The following is an 18,612-nucleotide window of genomic DNA, read 5'->3' on the forward strand; positions in this document are numbered from 1 at the left end:
AGTAGTAGTAGTGTTCTGAAAGAGGGCTGGCGTGACTGATTTAGCTATCATTCAATCTTAGTGATCTTGGAATAACCAGGCTGTCAGTCCATTGCAAAAACCAGGGCCATGCCCTCCCCATCGCTCAGTGTCCCCCCCCAGGGGGCCTGCCCCACTATTTGAGAAACACTGACAAAAGAATAATAAACAGTGTCCAACATCCACTGTAGGGAGTGTACGTCCTCATACTGATGATTTGCAGCACAGATTCTTGATTCTAGAGGAGTGTTATAAATATTAAGTAAAATAGAAGAACTTTTAAAACTTGCCACCATTTAATTTGGTGTTTAAAGGCTATAATTGAAAAAAAAAACCAAGCAAGCTGGAGGTCCAAATAAGGTAATGTGAAATGCATTGCTTCTCCTGAAACCTCTTTTATCAACAATTCTCATATTTCCTTCTTGTTTTACTGAGATTTCTTAACCATGTTACAGTAAGTCAGTGGTGGTGAAGGAGGAGGATTTGATTCAACTGTGACTTCTCCAGCTCTGATTACTTGATAAGGCACAAAAACCAAGGCTGGCTGTAATAGAAAAGAACAGTCAATGCCAAAAATACTCAGAGATGCATTTGTTAGGCTAGGTAGGAAGAAATCTGCCAGCCTTATCTCCACCTTCAAAGAATGTTTGCTCAGGTTCTCCCACTTACTTATCAACAGGTGTGAAAGGAAAACATACACACAGCCAGTGAGTGTTCTCTGTATGGAATAGATGACCTTCTGAAATAATGGCCCTGCGTCTCCACCAGTCACCTGAACCAGTGTCCCACCTGGGGACCCCTTAAAGTTGACCTTAAAGAAACAAGAAATTATACTTCTTTAGGTTACTAAATGAGATTTGCTTCAGCAGGTTCCGAATCCGAATGAAAGGAGCTGAAAGACGGAGGCAAATCCTAGTTAGAAACATAGAAACATAGGAGATTGATGGCAGAAAAAGACCTCATGGTCCATCTAGTCTGCCCTTATACCATTTCCTGTATTCTATCTTAGCATGGATATATGTTTATCCCAGGCATGTTTGAATTCAGTTACTGTGGATTTACCAACCACGTCTGCTGGAAGTTTGTTCCAAGGATCTACTACTCTTTCATAGTTCAGTGGTAGACTGATGAAAAGAGAGTGCCAATCTGGGTAAGCATATTCGTGGTGTTAAAAGTTAAAAACAAAGTTTATAAAGCTGTCAGAATAACTGGTGAGAAGGGAATTGTATTGAGTGAAAATAGAGGTTAAAAAAAGACCTTTTAAAATCACCACCTCTTTTAAGAGATTTTCATGCTAATATTTGATACATCTATGTAGTGGGGATATGGTAAAAATGTGGAAAGATATTACATTGGGATTGATTTGTTTATCATGTCTCATACCCCTTATAAAAAAATGTTGTACAAAGCAGAATTAAAGATTTGGTAACTCACACAAAATAAAGAGAAACATGATGATGATGTTAAATGATGTAAATAAATATACAGTGTTCCCTCGATTTTTGCGGGTTCGAACTTCGCGGAACGTCTATACCACGGTTTTTGAAAAATATTAATTAAAAAATATTTCGTGGTTTTTCCCCCTATACTGCGGTATTTCCCACCCGTTGACGTCATATGTCATTGCCAAACTTTCATCTGCCTTTAAAAAACATTTTTTAAATAAACTTTAATAAATAAACATGATGAGTAATAATCTAAATGGTTGCTAAGGGAATGGGAAATTGTAATTTAGGGGTTTAAAGTGTTATGGGAAGGCTTGGGAAATTGTTCATAGCCAAAAATAGTGTATTTACTTCCGCATCTCTACTTCGCGGAAATTTGACTTTCGCGGGCGGTCTCGGAATGCATCCCCCGCGAAAATCGAGGGAATACTGTACAGTACTGCTATTATGAAACAAAATGTGTTGAAAAACAATTGAAGAAAGCTTACGAGAATTCTGGAGATAATGTTTCATTTTATGAATAAGCATAGAATAGAAAGGCGTCCTAGAGCAGCAATTGTTCGTGATGTCTTGGAAGGGAGAAGGGAGACTGATTAAGCCAGTATAGCAGTAGCCCTTTGAAGGGAGTCAGATTAGGTCAGTACAGAGGCCTTTGATTGAGCGTGTTCCATCACACAGTGGACCTTTAAGGACTAGGCCGTCCTCACACAGTAGTCCCTACCTCATAGCTTCAGCCCATTTTCCCAGGATCACAACACATCCTGCAAAGGACGGGACCAGCCCAACCGAGGTGAAACAGGTATGGAGGCCACACACCAGGGATGGAGGAGGTGCAGCATGAGCCAGCTCAAGAATTTATGTTCCAGCCCGAGGCCCAATATGAGGAAATGGTAAAATGGGTAATGGCACAGGTGGAGGGGTGGGAGCTGGAAGGAAGAGGGCAGGGATGATGGACATGGCAGTGGGGGAAAGAAAGGTCCTTCTCAATGGCTCCCTTTCAGGTGCTTTGATGTCTATAAATATTCAGGCAGCACCCAGTTATCAGCTACTTATGTTTATATTTGCTGCACAGAAAATAGGAAGCTTTTATGTTCTCTTTTTCTCTTTTCTTTCTGCACTTTTGCCTTTATTTTTATCTGTTTTTTAAATTCTGTATTAATATTTCTGATACTCAGTTGTTTCCTCCAATGCAATCCTTTATAGAAATTAAATATTGATTATTTTTAATATAGCCACATGGTCCATCAATACATCATCTCCCTCTTTTCAATTTTTTCTTTCTCTTTGCAGTTTATGAGATTATCATTTCCTTGGATTATTCACAAATTGACAATGTCTGTGATTTACATAATTCAATTTAATTTCCAGTTCTGGTTAACATGGATAACTGTGTATAAAATCTTAATTTCTTGACAGTTTGATCTTCCTTAGTGAATTCTTTAATTCATATTTTTATTTTGTCCAAAACATTGTGGGTTTCCTCTTGCTTTTACTTAAATTCAGAGTTACCTTGTGTCAGCTTGTTGGACCTGCCACACTGACAACTGATTATCATCAGAGCAGATTGTCATTACTACTGCTACCGGTCTTGCATGTGTGTATGCTATGCGCACATGTCCCCAGTGTGTTTTTTCTTCTGCATACCTGTGGAAGCAAAAAATGTGCTGAAGTCTTGCGAGGAGACATGCAAAAGAGATTTCACCAAATCTCTTGAGATTTCACCAAATCTCTTGAGATTTCACCAAATCTCTTGAGATTTCACCAAATCTCAGGATTTTGCCAAAATCTCAGGATTTTGCCAAAATCTCTCTCCTGCGCATGTCCCCTCCCCATCTGCACATGCGCAAAAAGCAAAAATACAAAAAATTGAAGAAAAAAGATGGCAGCACCCATAGATCTGCCACTGGAGTGGTCATGTGCAAATTGCACAATCTGGCGGCCGCTAATGTTGCGCAGTCCACTACTGCACTGGTAGCAACCCATTACTGATTATCATCCCATTAATTGAAACACCTGTCTAATTTCCCCTTGAAATGAACTGCTAGGAATTGAACTAAAAACTGAAAAGCCAATCTCTATCTCTATAAAAGCCAAATACCACTCACTCATCACAAAATCTCCAGAACTGTAAAGCCTGCAAACTTGAAACTTGGCACGTATGTTCCTTTTGGCTTCTAGGTTCTAGCTAAAAAAGGATTTTTTGAAATGATCACCAGATCATTAGTATTTCTTATACATTATTATATTAACATGCTCTGATGCTAAGCATTCTACATAAATGTTCAAGCTTCAACTGTCCATTTATCAAGCCAGATCACATAGTTTCGTAGCAAAGCACAGGTATCCAGCTACTAGTGTCATAATATAGGGAAATTATCTTAGCATCTAGAAGAGATCTGGAGGAGATCACGTCCAGTTGCTTTTTAAAAAGATGAAATCTGGGAATAGCTTACCTCATCTGGAGAAGGGAGGTCAGACACCACCACCCCTTCCAAAACACTATTATAGCATTGAAGCGACCTGCTCTCCACACACCCAATTAGAACTGCCCAATACAAAATAGCAATAGGAGGATAAGGTCAGGACTCCAGTGTAACATGCATACCAAAAGAAAGGGGGGAGGATTCTCTGCAATAGTGCAGAAAGTAGGGAGGAGTCAATCAAAAAGCAAATGTTCAGTTTAAGTGCAAAAGGAAACACAAACAGATTTATCCATCCTAACTTTTCCTTTGGCACCTGCTTATCGGGTAAAGCAGTGTTTCCCAACCTTGGCAAATTGAAGATATTCACTGGCTGGGGAATTCTGGGAGTTGAAGTCCAAATATCTTCAAGTTGCCAAGGTTGGGAAACACTGGGGTAAAGGATGTAGTCCAGCTGTTCAGCGACCTCTGAGGTTTCCCAAGAGAGTTTCGCAAGGAGAGTAATCGGAGGCCGGGATTCAGTCCCTCCAGCCTCCTCCCCCCCCCCCCCCATGCCGTGGCACCTTTGTTTCTTTCAAGTACTAAAAAGAGCAACCCGAAAGCTACAGAGAGCGCCGATGGAGGGAAAACAGAGAAAAAGAATCCTCCGCTGGACCGGGGCTACCGACAGAGCTCGGGGCAAGGATGGGGAGCCTGGGATTTTTATTTCTGGGAATTCCTGTAAAGATTGTGCAAGTCTCCGAGACGTTGAAAACGGGTCCCACCAAGCGCGAGACTTGCCTACTTCGAGAGAGAGAAGCGAACGATATGATTCCAGTGGTTCGTTTTTGCTTGGGAATAACGGGACTTTATAAACTTGGGAAGTTTTCCTCTCATGTCTGAATAAGCAGAAGGTTCCTGGCCGCAAACTCTTACTTGCCGCAACAATTGGGAAGATAAGGTTTTTTTTCCTGGCTTCCTTGATTAAACTATGAGTAACTCCGCCCTCCACTTGTTCCTGTTGTGTTACTTTCGTTTCTCCAGGGGCTTCCGTGTACCTTCTACGTCTTGAGAGGTTGTCGTGAGTAGCTTCTGGTAACTTTAAAATAATAATAAATAATAATATGGAATTAATATGTGCACCACCCGGTGACTGCCGGTTTCCCCCCGCAGCCATCCACCCGCGGTCTTCTCAGACACCGCAGGTCTTCTAGATGGGAGGATTTCAAGGGAGAATTACCGGAAAGGAAAGAGTTTGTAGTCTTGCCATGATGGAAGTGCCCAATACGCGCAAAGGCGCCATGTAAACTCACAAAAATTCAGTATTTCAGATTCACTATTCAAAGGAGGATGGATGGGTCGATTGTCGCTTAACTTTGACTTCCAATTAATACAGCTCAAGAAAGAAGTCGCTTCCTCTTCAGGCCTAACGGGTGCGATTAATTCGAGCTCTTTGGTCAGGGTTTTAAAAATCCGGAGCATTAATGGATGTCGATGACAATTTGGATTTTACTGAATCACATCACAAAACTCCGTCTGGTGGTCCAATTGTGTTCTGATAAGAAACCTCACCACATCAGTGAAGCAAAGGTGGGAATACAGATCCCTGCTCTTGTGTCCTTCTTAGTAACATATGTCCAAATAGAAATTAATGTGCTGGAAAGTGGTAACTGGCATGATCATCCATTCCTGATGCCTTTAGATCAGTGGTTCCCAACCCTTTTTTTTGGCTGTGCCCCATCTAAGTATCTCTAAAATTGTGATCCCCCTCCCCCACCACCGTCCCACCATGATATATAATTGTTACTGTTCAAAAGTGAACTCCTAACCCAAAGAAAGCCTAAAACGCCATTAATTTGGTTTAAAAGGTTCTAATTGCTGACATTAAAAATCAAATCGCCCCCCCCCCCCGCCCCTCCACTGCTTTAGATCCATTTGCCTGAAAACGACAAGAGGGCAAGTACAATAAAACCTTGCCCAAACGGGAAATGACATTTTAGCTGTGTGAATCTGAGGTGGTGCTAAGATTACAAAGAGGCCTTTTGTTTTGAAAAATGTTCTTGGTATTCTTATTAACCCTTTCTCCCTAATATCTATGGAGATTCTCAATCCTCCAGTTTCATGGTTGTCCCAAAGATGCCTTTCAAAAGGCAACTGAGGGGGGTTTTGGTGGGGAAGGGGCAGTTCCTTGAATACATTTCACTTCTCAAGCAAGAAGCTTCTTTGGTTCTGGCTGAATGGTGGGAAAAGGAAGGATTTCTATCCCTGAGAAAGCTGTATGTTTTTACTACCTATTCCTTGAAATCTTCTGGAAATCTTCACTCTTACTGCAGGCAAATATTATCTGATAAAGTGAGATTAAGAAGGACCAGAATTTGCCTCCTTCATATTAAGACATTAACTTTTCCTCACTTGTTTGTTTGCAGGTAACTTAGTTGTGGCAACACTTCCAGCAAGAATGGCCAGTGGAACCATAATTGTCATCTCCCCTAATGGAGGAAACATGATCCAAACAGTCCCTGGATTTCCCGGTGTTCCTCTTCAGGCACCTGGAGCCATTCCATACCCTCAGTATGGAGCTCAGCAACTTGGAATTCCCACCAATGCTCCTCAGCAAGTGCCAAAAAATGGTCCTTTGGAGAGATTCTACAAGGCTGAGCCCAAAGTGCTTGGGGTATGTATGCATGCTTTGCTCTGTGCCTGTTTGAATCCATTAAGCTTTTAGAGCTATGTAGAGACCCGAGAACATCACATTGAAGTTCTAGACCTTGGCTTGGCTGTTGTCTGGTTCTGGAATATACTCCAGAAACCTCCGTCCTCTCCTGGTTGTTTCATTTGTGTTTCTGGAAAACATTCTGACCCAGATATGCATTCTTTTGCTTTGTTCTTTAACTGAGAAAGTGGAGCTCAGCCAAGGTCTCTTTTTCTCCCTTCCCTCAGAGAAATGCAGTTGTTGGGCATTTCCCCAGAAGAATCTGGTGACAGATTGAGTCCAATCCAAGCTGGTTGAAGTCACTTTGTGGTTATGACCATGATTAACCATGATCATCACAAGGAGAGGCTATGTAGAGAGCTGAGAGTCAAAAGCACAAGGAGAAGAGTCTGTAGTGAGTGATGACATTTTTCTCTCAAAGGCCCATCATGATCGTCCCGACAAAAGCAGTCCCACTGAGTGTCAAGCCAAATCATAATCAGGAGTACAGATCTGGCACATAGTACATAGTGTATCATATTGTCTCTTCTCCCCATATAGATTTTTCACTATGGGAAACTAGGCCTTGGGGTCAACAACTGCACTGGAAGCTTAGAAACCACAATCCCTTTGAAGGACGTTTTAAATATGAATAGAAAGTGACATTTTTCCTTGGGGGGGGGCTAACAAATTAGAAAGTTTCTCTTGCTCAGATTAAGATAACCAATTTGCCTTACTTTGTGTGTTTTCCTTCCTTAGGCCATCCAGATCATTATTGGGCTGCTCCACATTGGCTTTGGAGCTGTCTCACTTTGTCTCCATCCTTTTCGCTCTCTTAACTTGTCTGGAATTGGAGGTTACCCCTTTTGGGGAGGCATATTTGTAAGTATGTGCACATTTTTGTTGAATCACTCACCATGGTGTTAATGGCTAAGGGATAACTATAGAAGTCCTTTTTGCATTGGAGCCTATCTGGCTTCTCATGGGTGCCATGTTTTTCTGACAATTTTCCCCTTTTATTTTCAGTGGATACAATCATTTGTTTTTCTTTTTCATAGTTTATTTCTTCTGGATCACTTTGTGTATCAGCTGCGAACAGTCCAAATCGTCGTTTGGTGAGAAACCTGTGTAGCATTTGAATTTCTTTTATGCAGTTTCGTTGTATGCACTCGGGACCTTTTACTGTGTCAATTCTCTTCAAATCCTGCTCAGTTTTAAGCCAACATTTCAGAAAGAAAAGCAAACTCAAAAGTACTCCCTCACTCCTTCCTTCTTTTGCTTCCAAGCTTTTCTTCTATTGAAAGGTGTGTCCCAGCAGTAGAAAATATTCAACCATCCAGCATTTGAACCTTCCCTGGTCCCCATTACAATGGGCTTTTTACCAAGTTCCAGATGTGCAACCCACAATACTTCAGGTCCTATCAGTACAACAAGGAAAAGCCGAGAAGCTTGAGAGAGTTAATGACCATAATATGGCTGCTTATTTTACCAGAGCTTCCTTAGAGCTGCAGTCGTTAGAATGCAGTACAGTACTGCAAGCTACTTCTGCTGCCAACAATTTAGCAGATTGAATCTCACGAAGCTCAAGGTTGACTCAATCTTCCATCCTTCCAAGATGGGTAAAATGAGGACACAGATTGTTGGGGGCAATATGCTGACACTATAAACCACTTTGAGAGGACTGTAAAGCACTGTGAAGTGGTATATAAATCTAAGTGCTATTACTATTGCTAGCCCTGAGCAGAAGTGTCTTCTTGTACGCTCTAGTCTTGAAGTAAACTTCCCACATCATCATCATCATCATCATTCTTCCTCCTCCTCCTTGAGGGTCCAGTTTCAGAAGTACAGTGTTCCCTCGATTTTCGCGGGTTCGAACTTCGCGAAAAGTCTATACCACGGTTTTTCAAAAATATTAATTATAAAATACTTCGTGGGTTTTTTCCCTATACCACGGTTTTTCCCGCCCAATAACATATGCCATCGCCAAACTTTCATCTGCCTTTAATAAATATTTTTAAAATAAACTTTAATAAATAAACACGGTGAGTAATAATCTAAATGGTTGCTAAGGGAATGGGAAATTGCAATTTAGGGGTTTAAAGTGTTAAGGGAAGGTTTGTGATACTGTTCATAGCCAAAAATAGTGTATTTACTTCCGCATCTCTACTTTGCGGAAATTCGACTTTCGCGGGTGGTCTCAGAACGCATCCCCCGCGAAAATCGAGGGAACACTGTATTCCTACATGAAAGCAACATTGGGAAGAAGCCCATCATGTCAGGACTAAAATTATGGAACTAGAGTAGGTAATCAAAGTGAAGAGAGAGTTGATAGTGGCCCTCCTGCAAAGATCTTGCTTGCTTCCCCCTATTTCTCCTTGATTTAAAGTATGTTCATGGCAACATAGAAATGTTTTTGTCTTGTAAAGGAACACAGTGTGGATTCCAGAGAAGAAAAATGACCATCTTGATAGAAAAATACTACATTCCTGATAGGGGAGAATTAAAAACAGAGCAATTTTTAAATGTTCAGAATACTCACTACTCACTCCAAGAGTTTTCCCATTCCCATCTCTCTAGTTGCCCCTCTGTAATGTTGTATAGTTAAAAGAGCATCTAACATTAACATTTAAGGCTTAGAGCATGTCATATCTTACGATAAATAGTGAGGGATTACCTTAACCAAAGTATTAAGGGATGGAAAAATTGTACCATTTTTCATGTCACTTTTAACCACCTGATCTTCAATGGGGACTGACATCCAGAAAGAAAAAGAAGGAATTTGTTTTAGAAAACCATTCAAATGGAATTGTGGGCTTTGCATTTCCACTGTGGGAATATGTGTTGTTGCTGTTTTTTGATTCCTGTGTTCTTAGTGGGTGTTATCTGGTTTCACCACTGACTGGTTTCTGGTGTATTGCTGTTTCAGGTGAAATCTAGTGTAGGAATGAACATCACAAGTGCTGTAATGGCATTAATTGGCATCATCCTGTACATATGCGAGCTGAGCCTCAGGAGTGATTATTTCTGGTTTCAATATGACTTTGAGAATGAAACTGTAAGTAAAACAATGTGGTCTTAAATTCTGGCTTCATGTGCAGAATTCTGAAGCTTATACAGTAGTACCTCGTAATACAAACCCCTTGTCATACGAACTTTTCGAGATACGAACCCGGGGTTCGGAATTTTTTTGCCTCTTCTTACGAACTTTTTTTGCCTTATGAACCAGCCGCCGCAAACGCCGAACCCGGAAGTTCGGCAAGGGTTCGGGTTTGGTTTTGGGAGGCCGCTGAGAAGCGCTGCCGCCCATCTGTCACCTTCCAAAACAGCCGGGGGGCTTCTCAGCATTCTCCTGAACTCCGAACCCAGAAGTTTGGCAAAAGTTTGGGTTTGGGTTCAGCAGAACACCGAGAAGCGCCGCCACCCGGCTGTCATCTTCGCAGAAGAGCCACGGAGCTGTTGGCAGGTCAGGAGGCTCAAACGAAGGTGAGGAATCCCAATAGGGAATTCCAGGGGAGGAGCTTTGAAGTCACGGAGATGTCCTTCCTAGCCCGCCAAAACGTGGACTCCAGGAAGGACGTCTTCATGACGTCAAAGCTCCACCCCTATAATTCCCTATTGGGATTCCACACCTCCATGTGAGCCTCCCGAGTGGCTGACAGCTCTGCGGCTCTTCTGCGAAGGTGACAGCCAGGCGGCGGGGCTTCTCGGCGTTCTCCAGAACCTGAAGTTTTGCTGAAATTCCGGGTTCGCGCCTGGCTGTTTCAGAGGGTGACAGATGGGTGCCGGCGCTTCTTGGCTGCCTCCCAAACCCGAACATGAACATGAACTTTTGGTGAACTTTTCGGGTTCAGGAGAATGCTGAGAAGTGCCCGGCTGTTTCAGAAGGTGACAGCCGGGCGGCACCTCCCAGCGGAGCGCCATTTTTGCAATTATTTATTTTGGGCTTGCACGCATTAATCAGTTTTACATTGTTTCCTATGGGAAACATTGTTTTGTCTTATGAACTTTTCACCTTACGAACCTCCTCCCGGAACCAATTAAGTTTGTAAGACAAGGTATCATTGTATACTGGGTTTCCCCCAAAAATAAGACATGTCCTGATAATAAGGCCAACAGGGCTTTTCAGGACGAGTTGAAATAAGCCCTCTCCCCCCCAAAAAATAAGCCCCTCCCAACTCCTTTTCAGGGAAAGCGGGGGGATATGCCAGGAGCCACTCTTTTTGTAGCGAGCACTCTTTTGGCCTGGAGAGAAAGAGCAAACGAGAGGCAAGTGCACGCACACTAGCTTGGCTCCTCTGGGCTCTGCCTACGGCAATTTGAAACACATTCCTGCCTGCAAGGAGGAGGAGGTGAGCATCAATCCCTGCCTCGCCACTTCCTTGTTGGCAGGAGCGCATTTCAAAATGCTGCTGGAGGTGTGTGCGTACCCACCTCTTACTTGGTATCTCTCCCTTCCGGTCAAAAGAGTGCCTGCTGCAGAAAGAGCGGCTCCCAGCCAGGAGAAGGAAAACGAGAAGAAGCAAGAGGCACACCACAGGACTACTTCAGCTCCTCTGGGCTCTGCCTATGGCAATTTGAAATGCGCTCCTGACTTCAAGGCTGCAGCAAGGTCAGCTGGGTACAGCGAGCCCATAAGCCCAGGGCTTGAGCAGCAGATATCCCTGTCACTGGCCCTTTGGCTCTGTCTCCCACTGCCGCTTCCCTCACTCGCTCGCCAGGTCAGACCACTCATCTTTCACCTGCCCTCCCTGTGTCCTTCAGATGAACGGAGCTACAAGTCCCATGTAGGAAGTGCATCTCAAAGCCCAACCCATCCCATCCCACCTGACCTGCCACCCTCAGATTGCGCCCTACCATAAGACATGTGTCCTACCTGACACTATTTAGTTCCTCAGTGTTGTGTCTAGAGAAGCCCGTTGTAAAATGAAATTTTTGCAAGTTTGAGAAGTTTGATCTCACAAGAAGTTTTCTTTTACAATGGGCTTCTCTGGACACAACATCGAGGAACTAAATAGTGTCAGGTAGGACACATGTCTTATGGTAGGGCGCAGTCTGATGGTGGCAGGTCAGGTGGGATGGGATGGGGTGGGCTTTGATACGCACTTCCTACATGGGACTTGTAGCTCCGTTCATCTGAAGGACACAGGATGAGAGGTCTGACCTGGTGAGCGAGTGAAGGAAGCGGCAGCAGGAGGCAGAGCCAAAGGGCAGGTGATAGGGATACCTGCTGCTCAATGTGATGGAGCTACAAGCATCAGGTAGGATGCATGTATCGCAGCCCAACACGTCCCACCTGTCAGAAATGAGTCTGTGAGACTGGGCATGGCAACGCTGCTGCCTTGTACAGTTGGATTCTACAAGGCTTGTGCTATTGCATGCACGAACGGTAGAGGTCCCCAGCTCTGCTGGTATGATGAAGCTCACGGCAGTCCTGGATTTCGTGAATGCAACGGCACAACAAGCCTTGCAGAGTCCTGCTCCACAAGCCTCTCAGCCAGTATCAAGAACAGGGAGGGAAATAATAATAATAATAATAATAATAATAATAATAATAATAATAATAATTTGGTTATAATATTATATTATTATATTATTATATAATATTGGTTATAATAATAATAAATATGGTTATTGTTATTTATTATTATTATTATTATTATTATTATTATTATTTATTAGATTTGTGTGCCGCCCTTCTCTGAGGACTTGGAGCGGCTCGAAAGTGGTGGTGATGGGACTTCCAGTCCCACATTCATCCCCTACTGCACCCCCAAAATATTAAGCTCCCCTCCTGGATAATAAGGCTAAGGCCATATTTTGGAGTTCAAAAAATATAAAGCCCTGTCTTATTTACAGGGAAACACGATATACAGGAGGAATATCCAAAACCCTTTGAGTTTTGTTTGAAAATTTAATTTAAATCAGAAAAACATGAATGCTATTTTATTTGAATGCTTTTTTATATAGTTATTAAATAAGGGGACTCAATCTATTGGTCACTGCGGCAGTGTTCCCTCTAAGTTTTTTGGGGGGTGGGCGGAAAAGTATAGTGTCTGAGTGGCAGTCCCTTCGGGACTGGGCGACACAGAAATAATAAATAAATAAATAAACAAACAAAAAACCCACCCTGTTTTGCCTCAGAGAATTTCAAAATAAAATACTGTACTGTGTGTCTATAACAGTGAGCTCATAATAGGGCAACTCTATCAATATCAAAATGCCACTTAAATAGTTGAGCTAGTTTCAAACTAGATTTTGATTTTCTTTCTCTCTTCCTTACTCCCATTCTTTTTCTTTCTCTTTTCCTTCCTCTCTTTTTTCTATCTGTTTCTCTCTCTTCCTCTCTCTCTCCTTCCCTCCCACTCTTTCCCTCTCGGCTTCTGGGCAGGTTTGGAAAACTCTGAGTTGATGATGATTTTTAAGTGAGCGATTGCTCACTGCTCAGCTTAGAGGGAACTATGCACTGCGGTACAAAGTCAGTAGGACTTGGTACATTTCTACTTTCTCCTCCAGTTTATATGGTGGAAAGGGGGATAGATTTCTTTAAAAAAAATGTGATTAAATGTGTTTTAGATTTATTGTTTGGTTTTGTCTCAGTACAGTGTAAAAATTGGTTGTTTTACAGGAGGACCTAGGTAGTGAAAAACAAAGGAGCGCTTGAGTATTTTATATAGAATAGAAGAAGTTGGGAAATAGGCCTCTTCTGGCCTCTGGAGAGCCTCCAGGAATGGGGTGGAATGGCCGTTTTCACCCTCCTCAGGCTCCTAGAATGGCTCTGAAGGCTGGGGAGAGTGAAAAATGTGCATCCCCTTGCATGCCGGAAGTGAGGGGGGGTCACCTGCTCATGTACAGGGGGAGGCAAATGGAATTATGGCTGTGGGCACGCACACCCTCCCCCTCCTGCCCTTTTGGTGTGCGAACAAAAGAAGGTCCACTATCGTTGGTGTAGCATGTTCAATAAAATACAAAATGTACTATATTTTTCAGCAAATGACAACTGTATTTCCACATGTCTACAGGTTGATGGACAGAGTGCATGGAGTGTCAGTTATGGCCTCTCCAGTGTGCTGCTCTTGTTCAGCATGCTGGAATTTTGTATCGCTGTTCCACTGGCTCATTTTGGGTGCCAGGCAACTTGCTGTAGTGATGACCAGGTAACTATTTGATACGTTGATAATAGCTTTAGCAATTGTTATTGTTAAAAGAATGTAAAGAAGATTGTCTGTTTTTCTTCTTTATATCTGCACTCCACCTAGCCTGTGTGTTCTGACCTGGCTCCCAAATATGACAAGCACGCTCTTTTTAACTAAATGTTCCCTTTATTTGGAGTGCCAGCAGCCCAGGCAAAAAGCCTCTCTCTCTAAAAAGCAGGCTGACAAAGTCTCTAGGTGCCTATGGAAAGCTATGCTCATTCCCTTTCCCCTCCAAAATGGCCCCAAAACATTAGGAGTCTCTCTCTCTCCCTCCCCACACTTGTAAAGGAACTCCTGCAGGGTTTGCTCGCTCTTTTCCAGCAGCTGAGGCATAACACACATGCTCAGAAGGTGGGCCTGACCCCCACACTGCAGATTCTTATAAAGAATTCTGATAAGTTCCAGACAGGATTCAGAAGTTCAGACTATCAGTGGCTGACCAACAGGGAGACAAACAGTTGTCTGCCACACCAATTCACCTTGCCTTTTATCAGCAGAGCTGGGGTGGGGCTTAGAACTGAGGGCCAACCTTCTGCACATCCACACATTAGACACTGGACCCAGATGTTCCTCATCAGTCACTTTGGGACCTGGCGGCTGTTGACTCCACCTGAGGGCTGATGGACAGCTCAGGCTCCACTTCTCTCTATTTCTGACAGCTTAATTACTCAGACCCTAAACTGTTCACCTATTAATTTATAGTTTTAAAGAATTCTCTATCACAGGGGTCTCAAACTCGCAGCCCGCAGGCATCTGCGGCCCTCAGGACAATAGTTTGTGGCCCCCACCTTAATATCAAAGTTTAATGTTAGTGCGGCCCGAGTTTGATATGAATGGCACTTTTCAGTGTTGTATGCGGAGCTGAATGAACCTACCAATCATGATGGGGTATATTGCTCTCGGAGGCGGGACATCAGCTGGGCTTCTTGCGAACTTGCGCCATTTCCCCGGGCTCAGAAGCAGATGCGGCCATGGAAATTGCTACTCAGCAAGACAGAAAAAAAGCGGAAAAGACACATCAGATAAAGTTTAGCCGCTAAACATTGAAACAGTGACACCAAATGGAATTTATATTACACAGCCCCAAACGTCCTTTTTTTGCAGTGAAGAGAAAGGTTGGTGATGAGCACAGACAATTTCAGGAAAAGTGGGAAGTGCAATACAGTGATACTTCGTCTTACGAACCCCTCGTCATACAAACGTTTCGAGATACGAACCCTGGGTTTAAGATTTTTTGCCTCTTCTTCCGAACTATTTTCACCTTACGAACCCGCAGCCGTCACTGAGATGCCCCACCTCTGGACTTCTGTTGTCAGCTGAAGTGCCCGTTTTCATGCTTGTGGGATTCCCCTGAGGCTTCCCTCCATGGGAAACCCCACCTCTGGATTTTGCAATGCTGCAGGAGAAACCCAGCAGGGGAATCCCACCAGCATGAAAATAGGCGCTTTGGCTGGCAACGGAAGTTCAGAGGTGGGGTTTCCCAGTGAGGGAAGCCTCAACGAAATCGCAGCATCGCAAATGCTGCGATTTCACTAAGGCTTCCCTCGCTGGGAAACCCCACCTCCGGACTGCCATTGCCAGCTGAAGCGGCCGTTTTTGCGCTGGTGTGATTCCCCTGAGGCTCCCCTCCATGGGAAACCCCACCTCTGGACTTCCCCACTTTTGCGATGCTGCGAGTTTACTGAGGCTTCCCTTGCTGGGAAACCCCACCTCCGGACTTCCGTTGCCAGCAAAGCACCCGTTTTTGCGATGCTGGGATTCCCCTGCAGCATCGCAAAAACGCGGAAGTATGGAGGTGGGGTTTCCCATGGAGGGGAGACTCAGGGGAATCACACCAGCATGAAAACGATCGGTTCGGCTGGCAAAAGTGGTGAATTTTGGGCTTGCACACATTGATCGCTTTTCCATTGATTCCTATGGGAAACATTGTTTCGTCTTACGAACTTTTCACCTTACGAACCTCGTCCTGGAACCAATTAAGTTCGTAAGACAAGGTATCACTATATTTCTTTGTTGAGCACAGGGGCATCCCAACATGTCTTATTTGCACAAAGAAAGTTGCGGTGCACAAGGAATACAATTTGAAATGTCATTACACAACTAGATATGCTGAGCAGTATCAGATCCAGGGGCTTAAAGCACAGAAAGTTTCATGCTTTTTTAGAGAATATGGGGATGTGCTCTTATTTCACCGAGGTACGTTGGCTCAGCAGGGGAAACATATTGAAGAGATTTTTTGAATTGAGAGCGGAAGTGAAAACCTTCATGGAGAAAGATGGGGTTGCTCTTCCTGTGCTAAGTGATCCAAAATGGCTTATGTACTTAGCTTTTTTTGTTGATATCAATACATGAGCTTAATGTACTGAACAAGAAGTTACAAGGCCAGGGGCAACTTGTCAGTGCTGCCTATGACAACGTGAGAGCATTCTCTACAAAATATATGTTATGGAAAGCCCAGCTTTCTCAGACAAACCTTTGCCATTTCCCAATATGCAAGGCACTCATGGATGCAGGCACACCATTCAGTGGTGAGGAGTATGTGGATGTCATTTTGAAGTTACAGGAGGAATGTGATCACAGATTTGCAGACTTCAAGATGCACAGAGCCACATTTCAAATTTTTGTGGACCCCTTCTCCTTTGATGTGCAAGATGCTCCTTCTGTGCTTCAAATGGTGCTCATTGATCTGCAGTGCAACTCTAGACTCGAAGCCAAGTTCAGGGAGGTGAGTGGAAAAGCAGACAAGCTCGGGCAATTTTTGAGAAAATTGCCCCCCAGCTTCCCTGAGCTTTCCCGAATGTTCAAGCGGACCATGTGTCTTTTTGGGAGCACATACTTGTGTGAAAAGCTCTTCTCTACCTTGAACTTCAATGTCCAAGTACAGGTCCAGACTTACTGATGAACAGACTTACTGAGGGTGTCAACTGCTTCCTTCCTTAAGCCAAATGTGACTCGGCTATGCGAGAGTAAGCGCTGCCAGATCTCTAGCAGCAAGAAGTAGGCAGAAGAAGCCATGTTCAGAACAGTTTATGTTCAATGTTCCATTCATGTTCAGAAAGTTAAATGTTAAAGAACTGTTAATACAGATTTTTGAATCTGAATAATAATAATTATATTTCTCTAGTCAGCAACAATATGTGGTTTCTTCAGTCTTCTATATCTGCTGTATTATTATTATTATTATTATCATTTTCATTTTCATTTTATTTATTTATTACTGATTTATTTATTTATTTTCTTATGAGATTGTTAATTTATTTTTATTTTTAACACAAAATAAGATGAAAAATAAAGACATTTGATAACATTGGAATGATTTTGTGAGAGCTTTTCTTGTGGAAAACCTGATGCAGCCCAGTCTCACCCAGACTCTACCTCCAGCAGCCCCCGGGTAAATTGAGTTTGAGACCCCTGCTCTATCAGGACTTTGAGTTATCAAGGATTTGAGCCTGTTAGTGATACATCACAGTTAAAAACACACACCTGGAGAATCTATTCCTCCTACCTAAAGTAACAGATGCGTTTCTGAGTATTTTTTTGTATTGACCATTCTTTTCTGTTACAGCCAACAGTGCTTTCTGTGCCTTACCAAGTCATCGTAGATGCAGAAGTTGCAGCTGGACCAAATCCTCCTCCTCCTCCACCGACTTACGATAACGTGATTTCCAAATCTCAGTAAAAAAAAGAACACTAGGAAGTGTGGCTACTTCTGCAGTTGATTGTAGCCTCGTATCTCTTAAAAACTTTCCGAAGGATACCGTAGTAGCAGCCATCCACAATTTTTTACCATTTTATCTTCTGTATTGTATCTTATATTAATTACATTATTTTTTTAGTAATCTAGTATGAGTTGTGTTTATTCTTATTTAGTATCCTATGCTCATTAGTGAGTGTTGTATCTTAAGATTTATATTCAATGTATTTTATGATTATGTTCATTATTTTTTGCTTGTGTTTTTGCTTATGTTCCATAGACAAATTCCTTGTATGTCCAATTACACTTGGCCAATACATTTTTTATTCTATTCTGTTCTGTTGTTATATTTTGTTCTGTTATGCTATGCTACATTACACTATACAGTAATACCTCATCTTACGAACCTAATTGGTTCCCGGGGGAGGTTCGTAAGATGAAAAGTTCGTAAGACGAAACATTGTTTCCCATAGAAAACAATGTAAAGTCAATCCGTGCAACAAATAAACCCCGCAAAAAAAACGCCGCTGCCCGGCTGTCACCTTTTAAAACAGCCAGGGGGCTTCCCAGCAGCCTCCCGAATGCCGAACACCAAACACCAAACCCGAACTTCCGGGTTCGGCATTCAGGAGGCCTCCGAGAAGCCTCCCGGCTGTTTTAAAAGGTGACAGCCGGGTAGCGGGGCTTCCCAGCGGCCTCCCAAACACCGAACCCGGAAGTTCAGCTCAAGTTCGGGTTCGGGAGGCCGCTGGGAAGCCCCGCAGCCCAGCTGTCACCTTCTAAAACAGCCGGGGGGCTTCCCAGCAGCCTCCTGAACCCGAACGCCAAACCTGAACTTCCGGGTTCGGCGTTCGGGAGGCCTCCGAGAAGCCCCCCGGCTGTTTTAAAAGGTGACAGCCAGGCGGCGGGGCTTCTCGGCAGCCTCCCGAACCCTGAACCCGGAAGTTCGGCAAAAGTTCGGGTTCGGGAGGCCACGAGAGCAATCATGGGCTTTCCCAGATATACCCATGTCTCGGCAATACTCCGTGGCCTGCACTGGCTGCCGATCAGTTTCCGGTCTCAATTCAAAGTGTTGGTTATGACCTATAAAGCCCTACATGGCATCGGACCAGAATACCTCCAGGACCGCCTTCTGCTGCACGAATCCCAGTGACCAATTAGGTCCCACAGA

At 43.4% G+C, this 18,612-nt stretch overlaps 1 protein-coding gene across 4 annotated transcripts; it reads left to right on the forward strand.

The window, feature by feature from the left end:
* The first annotated feature begins 4,441 nt into the window (after positions 1-4,441).
* LOC139152950 (membrane-spanning 4-domains subfamily A member 8-like) lies at positions 4,442-17,772 on the forward strand. Of its 4 annotated transcripts, none has more exons than XM_070726423.1 (8): positions 4,671-4,957; positions 5,259-5,452; positions 6,289-6,536; positions 7,314-7,436; positions 7,613-7,669; positions 9,481-9,609; positions 13,574-13,708; positions 17,313-17,772. In XM_070726423.1, the coding sequence occupies exons 3-8, from the start codon at positions 6,321-6,323 to the stop codon at positions 17,424-17,426; spliced, it is 774 nt and encodes a 257-aa protein (XP_070582524.1). In that variant the 5' UTR covers positions 4,671-4,957; positions 5,259-5,452; positions 6,289-6,320; the 3' UTR covers positions 17,427-17,772. The 4 variants fall into 4 exon arrangements, with proteins under 4 accessions (XP_070582516.1, XP_070582524.1, XP_070582533.1 ...); XM_070726432.1 differs by having other exon boundaries at positions 4,673-4,943; XM_070726415.1 differs by lacking the exon at positions 5,259-5,452 and having other exon boundaries at positions 4,442-4,957.
* The last annotated feature ends 840 nt before the right edge of the window (positions 17,773-18,612 follow it).

This window comes from Erythrolamprus reginae, chromosome 1 (assembly GCF_031021105.1).
Source record: "Erythrolamprus reginae isolate rEryReg1 chromosome 1, rEryReg1.hap1, whole genome shotgun sequence".
Taxonomy (NCBI): domain Eukaryota; kingdom Metazoa; phylum Chordata; class Lepidosauria; order Squamata; family Dipsadidae; genus Erythrolamprus; species Erythrolamprus reginae.